This window comes from Fusarium phalaenopsidis (assembly GCF_050370095.1).
Source record: "Fusarium phalaenopsidis strain FUZ10S chromosome Unknown contig_32332, whole genome shotgun sequence".
In the NCBI taxonomy this organism is placed as follows: Eukaryota; Fungi; Ascomycota; class Sordariomycetes; order Hypocreales; family Nectriaceae; genus Fusarium; species Fusarium phalaenopsidis.
In genome coordinates this window covers 261848-274892 of record NW_028145391.1, presented here as the reverse complement: position 1 = coordinate 274892, position 13045 = coordinate 261848, and the positions used below count along the sequence as shown (strand labels likewise).

Here is a 13045-nt window from a genome sequence, read left to right as displayed (position 1 = left end):
CAACATTCCGGTATGGTGTAGTGGCTAACATTTCGCGCTCTCATAACCTGAGGGAATAGCACCGCGGAGCCCAGGGTTCGATTCCCTGTACCGGAGTTTCTTTTTGCCCATTCAGAAGCCTGGTTGGTGTTTTCTTTTTGTCGGTGTCAGGATTGCTACGCCGGGCAGGGATTGCTTAGAGGCACTGGGAGTACCATTCGTTTTGCTTGGTGCAGGTTCCCGCCTTGCAGCAGGTTGCGCCGGTCCAGCTCTGGCCGCCGCATTGTCCCCATTGAGGAGCGCACTATGAAAAGTGTAAGTGGGTGAAGTAAAACGAGTTGTTAGTGGGACCTACGTTTGATCCAGAGCCTGAACCAGAACCGGAGCTGCTCTTGGCGGGCTGAGTGGCAGCAGGCTTGCTCTGAGCAGGTGCGCTCGCGACAGGCTGAGTGGCAGCAGGTTTGCTCTGAGCAGGTGCGCTCGCGACAGGCTTAGTCTCGGTCTTCTCGTTGCTACCAGTGCTGCCTGAGGAAGCCGATCCACCGACAGTAATCGAGGCAGAGCCGCTGCTGAAGTATCCCTCGGTAGCCATGATCATGTAGTCAAACGACCCAAGCTTCAGACCAGCCTTGGCCCACGCGTCAAAGTGGTTACCCGTCGTGATGGTTCCGCCGACGCGCTTCTCCCGGCGAACCGACCAGTACTGCTGGAAGGTCTGGGTACCCTCAATGGACGGCGCGTTGGTTCGGGTGCTGACGTAGATGTCATAGGTTGCGCCGTCACTCGTAACCTCGCCCTTCTTCTGGCCGCCGCTGCCGGGGTTATAGGTGCCGAACGACTCGACGATGTAGTACTCGATCAGAGGGTTCTTGGTCCAGCCGTACAGCGCGAGGTAGCTGTTGCCCTCGGGGCTGTAGGTTCCCGAGTACTCGACGGTTCTGGACGTGTTAGAGTGTCTCGTTAGGTGGGAGTATGGGACTCACCGTCGACCACCGGGGTTGTATCCCTTGCCGCCGACCAAGTTGCCTCCAGACGACCACTTGACAGTGTACTCGCCGCCAGGACCGTTGGTGTATGTCGCGTCAGCTCCGCCATCGGTCCACCAAGAGTAGTAGAATCTGGAATATGTCAGTACACCTCCAGCATCAGCTTGTTGGTTGCTCACCCATCGTGGGTTCCGGTGCTGCTTGGAGTTCCAGCTCTCTTAGACAGCGGAATCGCACCAGGAGCAGACAAAGCGCCAGTAGCAAGGGTCAACCCTGCGAAAAGAAAAGAGAAAGCAACCATGATGAAAAATGAATGGAAGGTTTTTGTGGAAATAAACGAAAGGATTTAGTTTGTTAGGTTTGGAAGGAGAAAATCGCACTGAAGAAACAAGAGGGTCCAGCGGGAAACGCGCCCCTTTTCATACAAGACTTGTTTCCCCATAACAACCAGTACTATTGACAGCGAAACATGCTCAATCATGAATTCTCCGGGCGTCGCATTGACTTGGCCGAGGCACAAGAAACAGGCCTGAAACAGCGCGTGGTTGACCCCCTGTCGTCCCATCGGGCCATCGCAAATTGGAAGGGGATCGCCCCACGAATTTTCCGTCCGCTCAGGCAACGTCTTGGCTGTTCGGTAGCGTTTCCGACCGGATAAATATGGTGCTGCCACCTGCGGCTCAGTCGATTGGACTCGTGATTTTGAGTAGCGGAGCTGAGTGTGGTGCTGAAGTGCATAGCTCGCTACTGGGTTTGTCGCAAGGCGTTCGGTAGGAGGCAGACATATGTGACAGTGGTCGGTAGATGTGGGCCGAGATCAGAACGATATAACAATGGGGAATGCTATATTTCGTGCGACTCGTTTCTAATCGCATCTTTCCTTGTCTTAGCACTGTCCACCCTGAACCTGTCACCCTTACACTCGGGCCATCACCTACATGGGGCCTTTTTTCTGGCCAATCATTGACTGTATAGTTCGCCTGTTAAAGCGTATCACCGAGACCTTATATAGCCGTTGGCTCGGTTACTTCTCCTCTCGTAGAGAACGAGAGACCATCACCATTGGTTACCTTTGGTATTCCGTTAGACCGTCTTAAGTGCAAAAAGAATTCTTTTCGAGCCCTTTATAGCCTTTCACGTCTCACTGGGGACCTCCTTGATGGTGATGATTGACAACGACCTGAGGTATCTCGCCCCAAGAGGCCCTGATTAATCGTCCCCCGTGAAGGCATGGTATACCAAGGTATATGAAACTCCGCGTCTTCCAGTGTTTACATGGAATTCTCCGGTCTCATTGTTTGGCCCTTCGAGGCAATCCAGTTGATCTACCATTAGTTGCCAAGCCAATAGTGAAGTTGCCGAGAACAAGCACGTTGTACAAGTTGGATCTTAGAGGGAAACCCAGCTCGTCTTATGGTGGATGAGCTATCCTTCAAGGCGAGCATAATGAGGTCATCGGTTGTCAACTTTCGTTGAGAATGAGTCAATAGAAACCTGGTGACTGTTGCCCGCGACCTATTCCATGTCATGCCTTCAGTCTGCGTGAATAGCTACCAGGATTGGTCGAGTTAGAGACGAACGACCCTCTTCGCCGACATCAACATGTGTGAAAGTGCTGGACAAGGCCTTGGCCATCATCTAGTTGCCGATGTATAAGAACTTCCCCTGAAATCTTATTTCCAAGCTAGGTAACCCCTCATCTTAGTTCCGGGAGGTTCTTCATTGTAACTGCATTATCTTAGCGTACATCATATCACGAGGAGCCTCTGATAAATACAACTTTGGGTATGAGGGGTCTCTTTGATCCAACTCAGTTTGCATGCTTGGAAATTTCTATGAGCATGTCTAAGAGATCGATTCCTTCTACATTCAACCCAGACGTCCTCACTTCTTCACACCATTCAACTTCTCCGGTGGCTTCTCCCCAACATACAACAACACCCTACCAAAGTCAGTTCCTGCACAAACTAGCCATACGATGCTTAATACTCACCATGAAATCCTCCAGTAAGGCTTCCCGTTCAACCTCTTACACATCCCCCTACTTCCATTGTTATCAGGCGCCACATCGGCTGAGCACCACCCATCATCAGAAAAATCACGCGACTTTTCACGAAACAGCTTTGCGGCGAGGGTCTTGGCTAGACCGCGGCGACGATAACCCTCCTAGATACATCTATTAGTTGGGTGTTACTTGTTGGACTGTTTGAGTGTTTACCTCGCAGTGAAGGCTGACCAATGAGCCATCGAAACCTAATTTGTTAGAGCTGTGGTGAAGAGTGCTGGAGTTCTCACGCACCCAGGAATGCCCATGATATAGGTGTTCCATCATCGAGTTTGATCACCAAGCTCGGCATCCGGCTCAAAACCTCGCTATGTCCAAGTTAGCTCCGCTCTCATCTATCATCAACACAACTCACACTGTCCGTGGGATGTTAGTCCTGGAAACAACAACTGCACAATCATCCTCATTGGCAGTTCCCCAATTCATCCCCTCTGGCAACTTGGTTTCGTCATTGGGAATGTCTTGATATTGGAAGAGCCACTTGTCGTAGGCTCCTGTTTCTCGTGCCTCAACCCGTCCCGTCTTTGTGAGGAGGGCACGTGTCGTGTCGTGGATGGTTCCTAGCAGAACTGCACCAGGGTATGCGAGTTCCCTGTTGTATTCCTTGGCGATTCCGATGGCTTCGTCTACCAATCTTGCGAGTTGTCTCTCGTATATGGTGGTTTCCTTCGTGTCTAGGTCGCCGGGCTTCTCTACTGTCGAGTACACCCACATCTGCGTATCCGGACCACCCCCAATATCGAGGTACGCAGCCGAAAACCTCTGAGGCGACGATTGACCCTCAAGGTCTCCATGTTCTGAGACAAGAATAATTCTAGTAGTCTTTGTCAACCCGCCCTCAAACTTGGTAAACTGTATCCGTCGCAGCAAAGGAAGCGAATAGGGAAGATTATCACCAAGAAGCTTCAACAGCTCCTCGGGAATTGTAGAGTAGACTTGAGCGTATTCAGCCATGGCGATAATGTCTCAGTTGAAGTTGAAAAGGCACAGCCAGATAGTGAAGAACCGGGCATATCCGCAGCAAGGCTAAACGTCGGATACCAAGAAGGTGACGCCTTTGTGCGGAGAAGTGAGTCAATTGGGAGGATTTTTGCTTACGAGTTTGCGAAACACCTCCGATAATGGCCACGGATGAGTCAATGGTGATACAATCCCATGATGCCTTCAGGTTTGCATGCCCATGCGTTGGGTGGGCTGTAGCGGTGTTGCTTTGGGTTCATGTTAGGTAGGAAGGCCGTGCACATGGCTAACGAGCAGACGAGGAAGGGGGCAGAAGAGCAATGAAACGACCAAAAACTTTCACAGTTTGCCCAGCTGTTCTATGTGTAGATTCCAGGCAACATTCTCTTTGTGTGTAGTTGTTGAGCTCCGGATAAAGGACTTGGATGGACCAAACTCTCATGACAAACTCAGATGCAACTGAGCCAGAATCGCCCAGGCTTGGTCGGAATAAGTGGAAATAACCATGTCTAGCATTTCTGATAATCTGGGCAAGGGAGATGCCTCTCAGGGGCAGAGTCAACCTCTCAAGACAAATCGGTGGTCAGAACAACCGTAGAGCAGGAGGTCCGAGATCAAAATGCAGTCGGCAAAACAATAAACCAGTTCATGGGCAATACCAAGCAAACCAGACCATCTATTCTGTCAAGCACAGACCTCGATGAACGTCAAAGAGTGGGCTGAGTTCCATGTCACCTGTTCATACGCACTCACCAAGCTACCCTAGAACATGGCCGAGATGCCCCAGTTTGACAACAAAGATGATCCATTGCCGCCTGAAGGATGGTTTAGGTATCAGCTGCACACTTTCTCTATTAGCCTATCTTTCGTGATCAAACCTTGCCACATTGGACGTGATCAGCCATGATTGCTTTTCTGAAAGAAACGAGAATCAAGTTGAGATGTACAACCTCATTTGCCAAGCTAAGTCGAGCTGAAAAAAATAGGTGCATTGTAAATGACCTCAAGATCCAGGCTAGAGGGAGAAGAACTGGTCATCTCCGGATATTGAAATACCTCTCTGCAGGCTACCTCGGCTGCTTAACTGCCGTGATGATCTCGATGCTCTTCGACGCCTCGGTGGCGTATTGTCACCCTTAGACACCACAAACGCCTCGTCCGGGCCGGACCAAAAACAAAAAAGTTCACACCCTTTGGGCCGTTACAATCCAACTTACAGTACTGTTTTGCCACATTCTTCACTCATCCCCCGCGCAGCTGAATCGGCGACGCCAACTTGGTGATCATCTGCCCATCCCCACCCAACTCCCCGAAAAGGTGCCTCATCAACTCCCCGAGAAAATATGAACTCCCCGAGAAATCCTAGTAAAATGGACACTGGAAAATGCCCCGGCCCGATCCGATCAAATCAGAGCCCTTGGAGCTTTTCGACGCAGCTTGAGCCTCTGCGTGAATTGTCCTTTTTTCAACTTCACTCCAGTATTGCGCCGACGTCGACCCACGACAACCAACACCACGCGACTCGGTGGCAGCCAGATCGAACGACCAGGGCAACAGGAATGTCAGATAATGCTGGGGATAGCGTATGTGGGTCTGAATAAGCTTAATGAACACTGCTTATGAGGTAAAATCACAGGCAAAGCCGATCCCCATCACGCGTGCAGCACGCGATGGACTCCCTCGCCGACCTTCCCTGATTGCTGCGAGCATTCATCCGGTTTATCGATGACATTCGGCCAGTGATTGTTGATCACATCGACATCATCTCGGTATCGCGGCAATTCTGGTTGTCTGCCCGTCTTTCACCATCGCCGTGGCTGTCGACGCAATTGTCTAGACGAGACACGATTACTCTTTTTTCGAGCTCAACAAGGCTCTGATGAGCCATGCCGGGTCGCGAACATTGCCGCCGGTCGATAGCATGCCTCGATGCAGCGGAAGACAACCAATAGTGGCAAGTGGAGAGTACAGCTCGCGATGCCGACACTATTTGCATCCAATGGGAACCTGAGCTAATTGATGTGAAGGAAAGTTTGCAAGCCTCTGGGATTCTAAGACCATACTCGGTGGAGCCGATTGTTACCAAGCTGGAAGTTGAAGCAGCAAATCCCACGTATTAGCACCAATATCTCGACAGTCGTGCAGTCGCCTCGCAGGGTTGTGTGCCGTGATGCCGAGAAAGGTGTGCTGCCAAGACGCTGCAACGACGGGAGTGAGCCACACAGAGCCGCTTGATTCACAACAAGGGGAAGACGTGCTCGCGTGCAGCTGGTGGCTTCGGTGATTACCGCACTCCCGGTAAAGACAACGGTTACCTGCGTCGCCGAGCAGCTAACGCGTGGAGGGGGGTACGTGGGCCTCGGCAGGGGAACGAGTACCAAGTACATCTGAGCTGCGAACCTCGAGCGCTCCAAGGCGAGCCAAAGAGAGGCGAGCCAAGAGGAGGGATGCCGGAACTGAACTGGCGCCGGGACTCCAGGTCCACGACGCCACCAAATGCAGACTCCCCCGGCACCACACCATCACTAAATCTCTTGGTTCTGGAGGCGACAAGGGTAGATCTAGGTGCCGTCTGCACCAAGTTCCGCCCCTACCCTCCCCCCTTCTCAAAAGCGACAAAAGCAAAACAGGCGTTGTCTCTTTGGCGAGGGAGGCGAGCAGGGAATCAGTCACCGCAGGGCTCGGATTGCAATGTGCGATTGTTGGTTCCTCGCCGAGCTGTCGCATATTCGTCAACGGCTCCAAAACTCTCGTCATGTGAGGATCGACATTTGTGACTGTCACAAGCCAATGGCTTCACACCGAGTTTGTCATCACATCTGCCAAGGCATTATCGCGATGCCCAGGACGCCCAAACCGTTGCCATGACGGGAACTTGTGCCGGAGCATGTCTTGGCCGTGGGGGGACAAGACGGGAGCAGATGGAGGTAGTGAAGCATGCTTACATCGCTCGCTTGGCAGTTTGAGTTGCCTAGCTTACGGGCCTTCTAGATCAAGTCATTTCCCACAGCCAAGCTGGACCATCGGCGCTCGTCCGACGACCCGGAGCATGGGCAGCCTGTCAGCCCCATCAAACCTGCAGAAGCATGAAAGGGGAGCTCATGAACGAGGTTGCTCCCAGCATGTGTGCCAACGAGAGTTCAGCGCGGGTGGGGATGAGACGAACATCCTCATGACGTGCTCCGGGCTGACCGCGTCGACCAGTGTTCCTGGCTACAGTAGGGTACCGATCCTATTTCGATCTCGTAACCGCAAAAGACGGGGAAAGGCCGACGTTCCAAGCTGAGAGGCGATGGCCCGTGATGATGGGGCGGACAACGCGGTCTCATTAGAGAATCCCTTTTTGGTGTGAAAGACGGTCATGGTCGACCCAGGTTGGTGATCCGTGTGCCTGCAAAGGATCAGAAAGAGTCGAGGCGCGATACACTATGATAGAGCAATGCATCAGGGTCCATTGCGTCAGATCTAGTGTGATGGGGCCCGACGAATTGTCCCACGCCGGAACATCGAACGCGAGTCTGGGCCATGGACGGACAATTCCCAGCGCGCTGGATACAGCGTCCATTTCGGTCTGGATCGACAAGATGGAAGATCGGCAATTCGACGTTGAGAGCTGTCGAGTCGACATGCTTTTTCCTGCAAAGTAACTGTAGTTTATTGGGATCTAGACTCGATACGTGACCGTGACCTCAGCCTTGGGAAGCTAGATGCCAAGACTAATTTGGGTGTGCACTCACAAAGTCTCACTCGAGGGATCCTCCACGCTTGTCCAGGGGGTTGCGTCTTCTGGCGAATGGATGACGGGGCGTAGCATCTGGCGCACATGGCCGATCCAGGGAGTGAAAGTTTCCATGGGAAACAAGGGTGAGCCCATTATGTTTCTCGACTTGCATTGTATGATGCCATTATGGTCAAACAAGAGTCATCGCGAGTTGATGCCGAATCACTGTTGTGGACTGTCGGGCTGGGCGACGAGCCGGCGGAACGTGCCCGCCAAATCTGGGCTCGATAACCCAGAAAACTGGTGATGAGAGATTTTGTTCGCCATGCTTTCGGTACAGCTTCCGTGACAGTAGGGGGTGTATAGATGGTGACATTCTGGCGGGAGTATCGATCGCAGGGTTGGTGTTGTGTTGGTGGCAGCGGTGGTGCATGGTCCTGGGGGAAGTGGGGCCGAAACACCAGCTACAGGGACCTCAAGAGGAAGGCATCAGATTGCACGGGGAGTTGGGTTATGGCCCGTGATGAGGCAATGCAGATGGGAGTTGTGGTCATGGTGAAATTTGGTTATTAGAGGATGGACAGATGGAGTTGCTGGTAAGTAATTACAGCGGACATGAGGGCCAAATTTTTACTACCTACCTAATGCGTGCCGCCTTCCGTCACCGACTTTGTAACCTTCCGCCACTGACAAAACAATCTCCCCGAGAGAAGAAGGGGCGATGCAGAAAAGAAGAACTTTCGGGGAAACCAAGATGCACGCGGCCAGGGAGGAAGCTACTACCTGAACTCCCCGCGCTCCCCGTGCCTGCCCTGTCTCCCCTGCCCTCGGCCTGTCGCCCCCTCAATCTCATGTCATCATCAAAATGGAGGCGCACATGTACGGTGATGTTTTTCTCTGATAAATCTTTTGTTCATGGTCCAATTCGATCCAATGATTTCGCCGCGCGGCAAATCAGCTTTTCGTCTTTGGCTCGTCACAGAAAAATCTCCCACGACGCGGCTTCAACTAGGCCCGCCCCCACCAAACCGAAACGGGCCAAAGCGTCCCGCTTCAGAAGGCTTCTCCATCTGCCATTGGTTTGGTGCCGATGGCGCAATCGGGGACGATATCGTCGTGCGGGTGGTCTAGCAAGGATCCGTTGTTTGTCGAGTTCCCTCACGGGGAGAAAAGTTTGTTGGCCAGCTTTGTCGAGGACTGAATGAAGCCTTGGGAGTGCTGGAGATAACAGACTGCGATTGCGGTTCTTCAGATACCACGGGCGACCCAAAATCTGTGTCGCTGATCCTCTCGGGGAGATTCCATCTACAAAAAAACAGCCGCGTTCAGCTTCATCATCCGCCCCACGGAGGCAACGCGAATGTGGGTGGATTTTTGGCGGAGCCGAACAATGACATGCTCAGATCCTGGCCAGCACGCAATCTGGCCGGTCGAATTTGCAGAGGACCGGCCTGCGCCCAACTCCCCACGTCCTCCCGCCCTCTCCGCGACCAGGCTTCCCGAAGTTGACGAGGCCCACGGATCATGGCCGTTTGAAAGCAAGAGCTGGGGGTGTGCGAGGAAGCGTCCCAGCCGCACACCGCGCGATGCTCCGAGGAGACACTCGAGCCGGTACTTGGGACACGCGGTACAGGATACAATTTGGAGGCGCCTGCAGCATGTCGCTTGTGGACATGGGCCGTCACAAGCCATGTCGCTCCCCAGGCCCTGGTGTTCGTCGATCCCTGGTCATCAGACATCTGCGCGCTGAACGGGTGTGCACTACGCACAGCTCTGACCATTTCGTCAGAATAATACGCAAGATGGGCATGGTATCGAAACGTCCGTGGGCGTCTCCCAAAAAAGAGCTGATGGAGAGGATGGGACGGAGAAGGGTCCACCGCTAGGGAGGGAGTGGCCTCGAGCAAGCATCAACCAGCAACCATGCTCGACTCGACTCTTTCATCGACTCCATCCGGATCGCCGCTGTCGGTGGCCAGCTCTCGATCAAACTTAAATTTATACCCCGTCCTCGCCTCTCTCCTGGAGCATCCAACAACCTCTCATCCTCTCATCCTCCATCACATCGGGTCGAGTCTCAGCAACGCTCGTATCCCCTCACACGACTCTTCAGTCCTACCCTCCTGTCGACCGTTGCTTTTGGATTGGCGGTCACTAGCCCCATCCCATCCCCCCCCTCCGACTCTTGTCCCATCTTGGCGACAGCCCAGCTGCTAGGTATTAGTGCCACAGCCCGACCGACCGAGCGATAGTCCGAATCGCCTGCATCCGGCTCCACGACCATCCTTCGACTCAAATAGCCACGCTCCGCCGTTGCTAATCCACCTCATCATCTCCCCGTTCTTGGAGACTTGACCTCTTCTTTTCAACAATTGACCTTTTTGTCTACTCGATTGGCATTGTTGTCAACCATGACGTCCTCCGCCAAGCCCAACAGGTCCATCCTGGAAAAATTCATCGGCGCCGACCATCACGAGCCCGAGGAGAAGGCTCCGTCCATCACCAATGCCGACCCTTACGTCGAGTATGAGCCTACCGTTGGCGAGTTCCTGAGCGAGATTACTCCCACTGCTCACGGTATTGCCCAGTATTTCTGGAGCCTGTTCCCCTTCCTGTCATGGATTCACAAATACAACTGGGTGTGGTTCCTTGGTGACTTCATTGCTGGTGAGTAGTTAGCCGCTCGGGGAGAATTATCCATCGCTAACCTCGACTCCCCGATAGGTGTCACTGTGGGCGCTGTTGTCGTCCCCCAGTCCATGGCTTACGCCCAGCTCGCCCAACTCCCCGTTCAGTATGGCTTGTACTCTTCTTTCATGGGTGTCCTCATCTATTGGTTCTTTGCTACGTCCAAGGATATCACCATCGGAGTAAGTCAAACATGCTCCCCGCACCCCGCAAATGAGCCCAGCTGACCATTGTTTTCCAGCCTGTCGCTGTCATGTCTCAGGTCACGGGCAATATTGTTCTTCATGCCAAGGATGCGATCCCTGATGTTGAGGGCCACGTTGTTGCTTCAGCTCTTGCTGTCATTGTTGGTTCCATTGTCACGTTCCTCGGCCTCGCCCGACTTGGCTGGATCGTCGAGTTCATTCCCCTGCCCTCCATCTGCGCCTTCATGACAGGCTCTGCCATCAACATTATTGCCGGCCAGGTTTCCAAGCTTATGGGCATCAAGGGTGTCAACACCCGTAATGCTCCTTACCGAGTCATCATCGATACTCTCAAGGCTCTTCCTAAGACTAAGCTGGACGCTGCCCTCGGTCTGAGCTCTCTCGTCATGCTCTACGGCATCCGTGGTCTTTGCTCGTTCCTCGCCAAGAAGCAGCCCCAGCGTGCCAAGCTCTACTTCTTCATCTCAACTCTGCGAACCGCCTTTGTCATCCTGCTGTACGTCGCTATCAGCGCTGGCATGAACATCCACCACAGGGATAAGCCCAGAGTCAGCGTTGTTGGAGATGTTCCTAGCGGTGAGTCCCTGCATATTTCTGTACCACGTGCCTAAGACCCTTGCGACTAACTTCAACTCCCCAGGTTTCACCCACGCTGCCGTTCCCGAGATCAACACCCGCATCATCAAGGCCTTTGCTTCCGAGTTGCCCGCCGCCGTCATCGTCGTCCTGATTGAGCACATCTCCATCTCCAAGTCCTTTGGCCGCATCAACAACTACGTCATCGACCCCTCGCAGGAGCTTGTCGCTATTGGTGTCACCAATCTGCTCGCACCCTTCCTCGGTGCCTACCCTGCTACTGGTTCCTTCTCTCGTACTGCCATCAAGTCCAAGGCTGGTGTCCGCACTCCCTTCGCTGGTGTCATCACTGCTATCGTTGTCCTCCTGGCTCTCTACGCCCTCACTGCTCTCTTCTGGTACATCCCTAACGCGGCCCTCGCTGGTGTCATCATTCACGCCGTCGGAGATGTTATCACCCCTCCCAAGGTTGTGTACCAGTTCTGGCGCGTCTCTCCCATTGAGGTGATCATCTTCTTCGCCGGTGTCTTGGTCACTGTCTTCTCTACCATTGAGAATGGCATCTACACCACCGTCTCGATCTCTTTCGCTGTTGTCGTCTTCCGTCTCTTTCAGACCCGTGGCCGCTTCCTTGGCGTTGTCCGCATCCGAACCATGAAGGCCAATGTCAGCAACGGAACCTCAAGCCCCGGATCCATTGCCAAGGAGGTTGCTGTTGACGAGAGCGAGAGCTCTCTCCGAGCTGGATTCCTTCCCCTCGACCACGCCGACGGTTCCAACCCCAACGTCATTGTCCACAGCCCCTATCCTGGTGTCTTTATCTACCGCTTCGCCGAGGGCTTTAACTATCCCAACGCCTCGCGATACCTCAACCACCTTACCGAGACCATCTTTGCCCAGTGCCGCAGGACCAACCCTGCTCTCCTGGGTAGACTGGGTGATCGTCCTTGGAACGATGGCGAGCCCCGCAACATCAAGCTTGAGACCAACGATGAGCGCCCTATTCTCAAGGCTGTTATCTTTGACTTCTCCACTGTTAACAACGTCGATGTCACTTCTATCCAGTCTTTGATTGATGTGCGCAACCAGCTTGACAAGTTTGCTGCCCCTGAGATTGTTGACTGGCACTTTGCCAACATCGAGAACCGGTGGACCAAGCGCGCCCTGGCGGCTGCTGGCTTTGGCTTCCGAACTCCCCGCGAATCGGATAGTGCTGGTCAATGGAAGGCCATCTTCAGCATTGCTGATCTCGGTGGCTCCGACAGCGCTGCCACGGCTGCTGCTTTTGAAGAGAAGGCCAAGATTTCCCCTGTCCGCCAGGACATTGAGGCTATTGACGATTCCATCAACAGCCAGTCGTCGGAGAAGGGCGTGTCAAGGGACCCCTCCCACTCGCGCCTGGTCGCTGTGCAGGGTCTCAACCGACCTTACTTCCACCTCGACTTGCAGGAGGCTGTCGACGCTGCCATCTCCAACGCCGAGACCAAGCAGCACTAATTGCGCCAGCCTGCTTTCTACCATCTACGATCTACCATTATCTAATTCTGTCGTTTTACGGGCATCGAGCGGTGTTTATGAGGGGTCTATGCGATGGGGGTTTGCGGCTCATGCCTTTGAGTGGATTTTGTTTTCTGGTTTCACGTCGCCTTTAGAAGTTGTTCGGCGATATCATGTCAATACCCCCTATCCAGTTCGTTGTTCTGCATGGAAAGTCGATTGGAATGTTTGTCAGTTTATACCATGCCTGTTGTATAGTGTTTACACGTCTGTCCTGGCCCTGGTCGGCACAAGAGCATAGCAGCATAACTAAATGATGACATAACGAGCACAAGAATACTGTCTGTCATGATTTGCGAGTTGTATG

At 53.4% G+C, this 13045-nt stretch overlaps 3 protein-coding genes and 1 non-coding gene across 4 annotated transcripts; 2 read left to right on the top strand and 2 right to left on the bottom strand.

The window, feature by feature from the left end:
- The first annotated feature begins 6 nt into the window (after positions 1-6).
- Positions 7-96, top strand: LRP88_13106. The gene has a single exon. It is a non-coding gene; the product is annotated as a tRNA-Glu (tRNA).
- A 79-nt stretch (positions 97-175) lies between these two features.
- Positions 176-1266, bottom strand: LRP88_13105 (uncharacterized protein; the record flags this gene model as incomplete). The annotated part of the gene is made up of 4 exons (XM_083249486.1): positions 176-283; positions 335-890; positions 963-1097; positions 1145-1266. 4 exons carry the CDS (start codon positions 1264-1266, stop codon positions 176-178), a joined length of 921 nt encoding a protein of 306 aa, XP_083093820.1.
- Positions 1267-3381: 2115 nt separating this feature from the next.
- LRP88_13104 (uncharacterized protein) lies at positions 3382-3984 on the bottom strand (the record flags this gene model as incomplete). The annotated part of the gene is made up of 1 exon (XM_083249485.1): positions 3382-3984. One exon carries the CDS (start codon positions 3982-3984, stop codon positions 3382-3384), a length of 603 nt encoding a protein of 200 aa, XP_083093819.1.
- A 6138-nt stretch (positions 3985-10122) lies between these two features.
- LRP88_13103 (sulfate transporter family-domain-containing protein) lies at positions 10123-12678 on the top strand (the record flags this gene model as incomplete). Its single annotated transcript, XM_083249484.1, has 4 exons — positions 10123-10378; positions 10436-10581; positions 10641-11181; positions 11246-12678. The coding sequence occupies 4 exons, from the start codon at positions 10123-10125 to the stop codon at positions 12676-12678; spliced, it is 2376 nt and encodes a 791-aa protein (XP_083093818.1).
- Between the last annotated feature and the right edge of the window lie 367 nt (positions 12679-13045).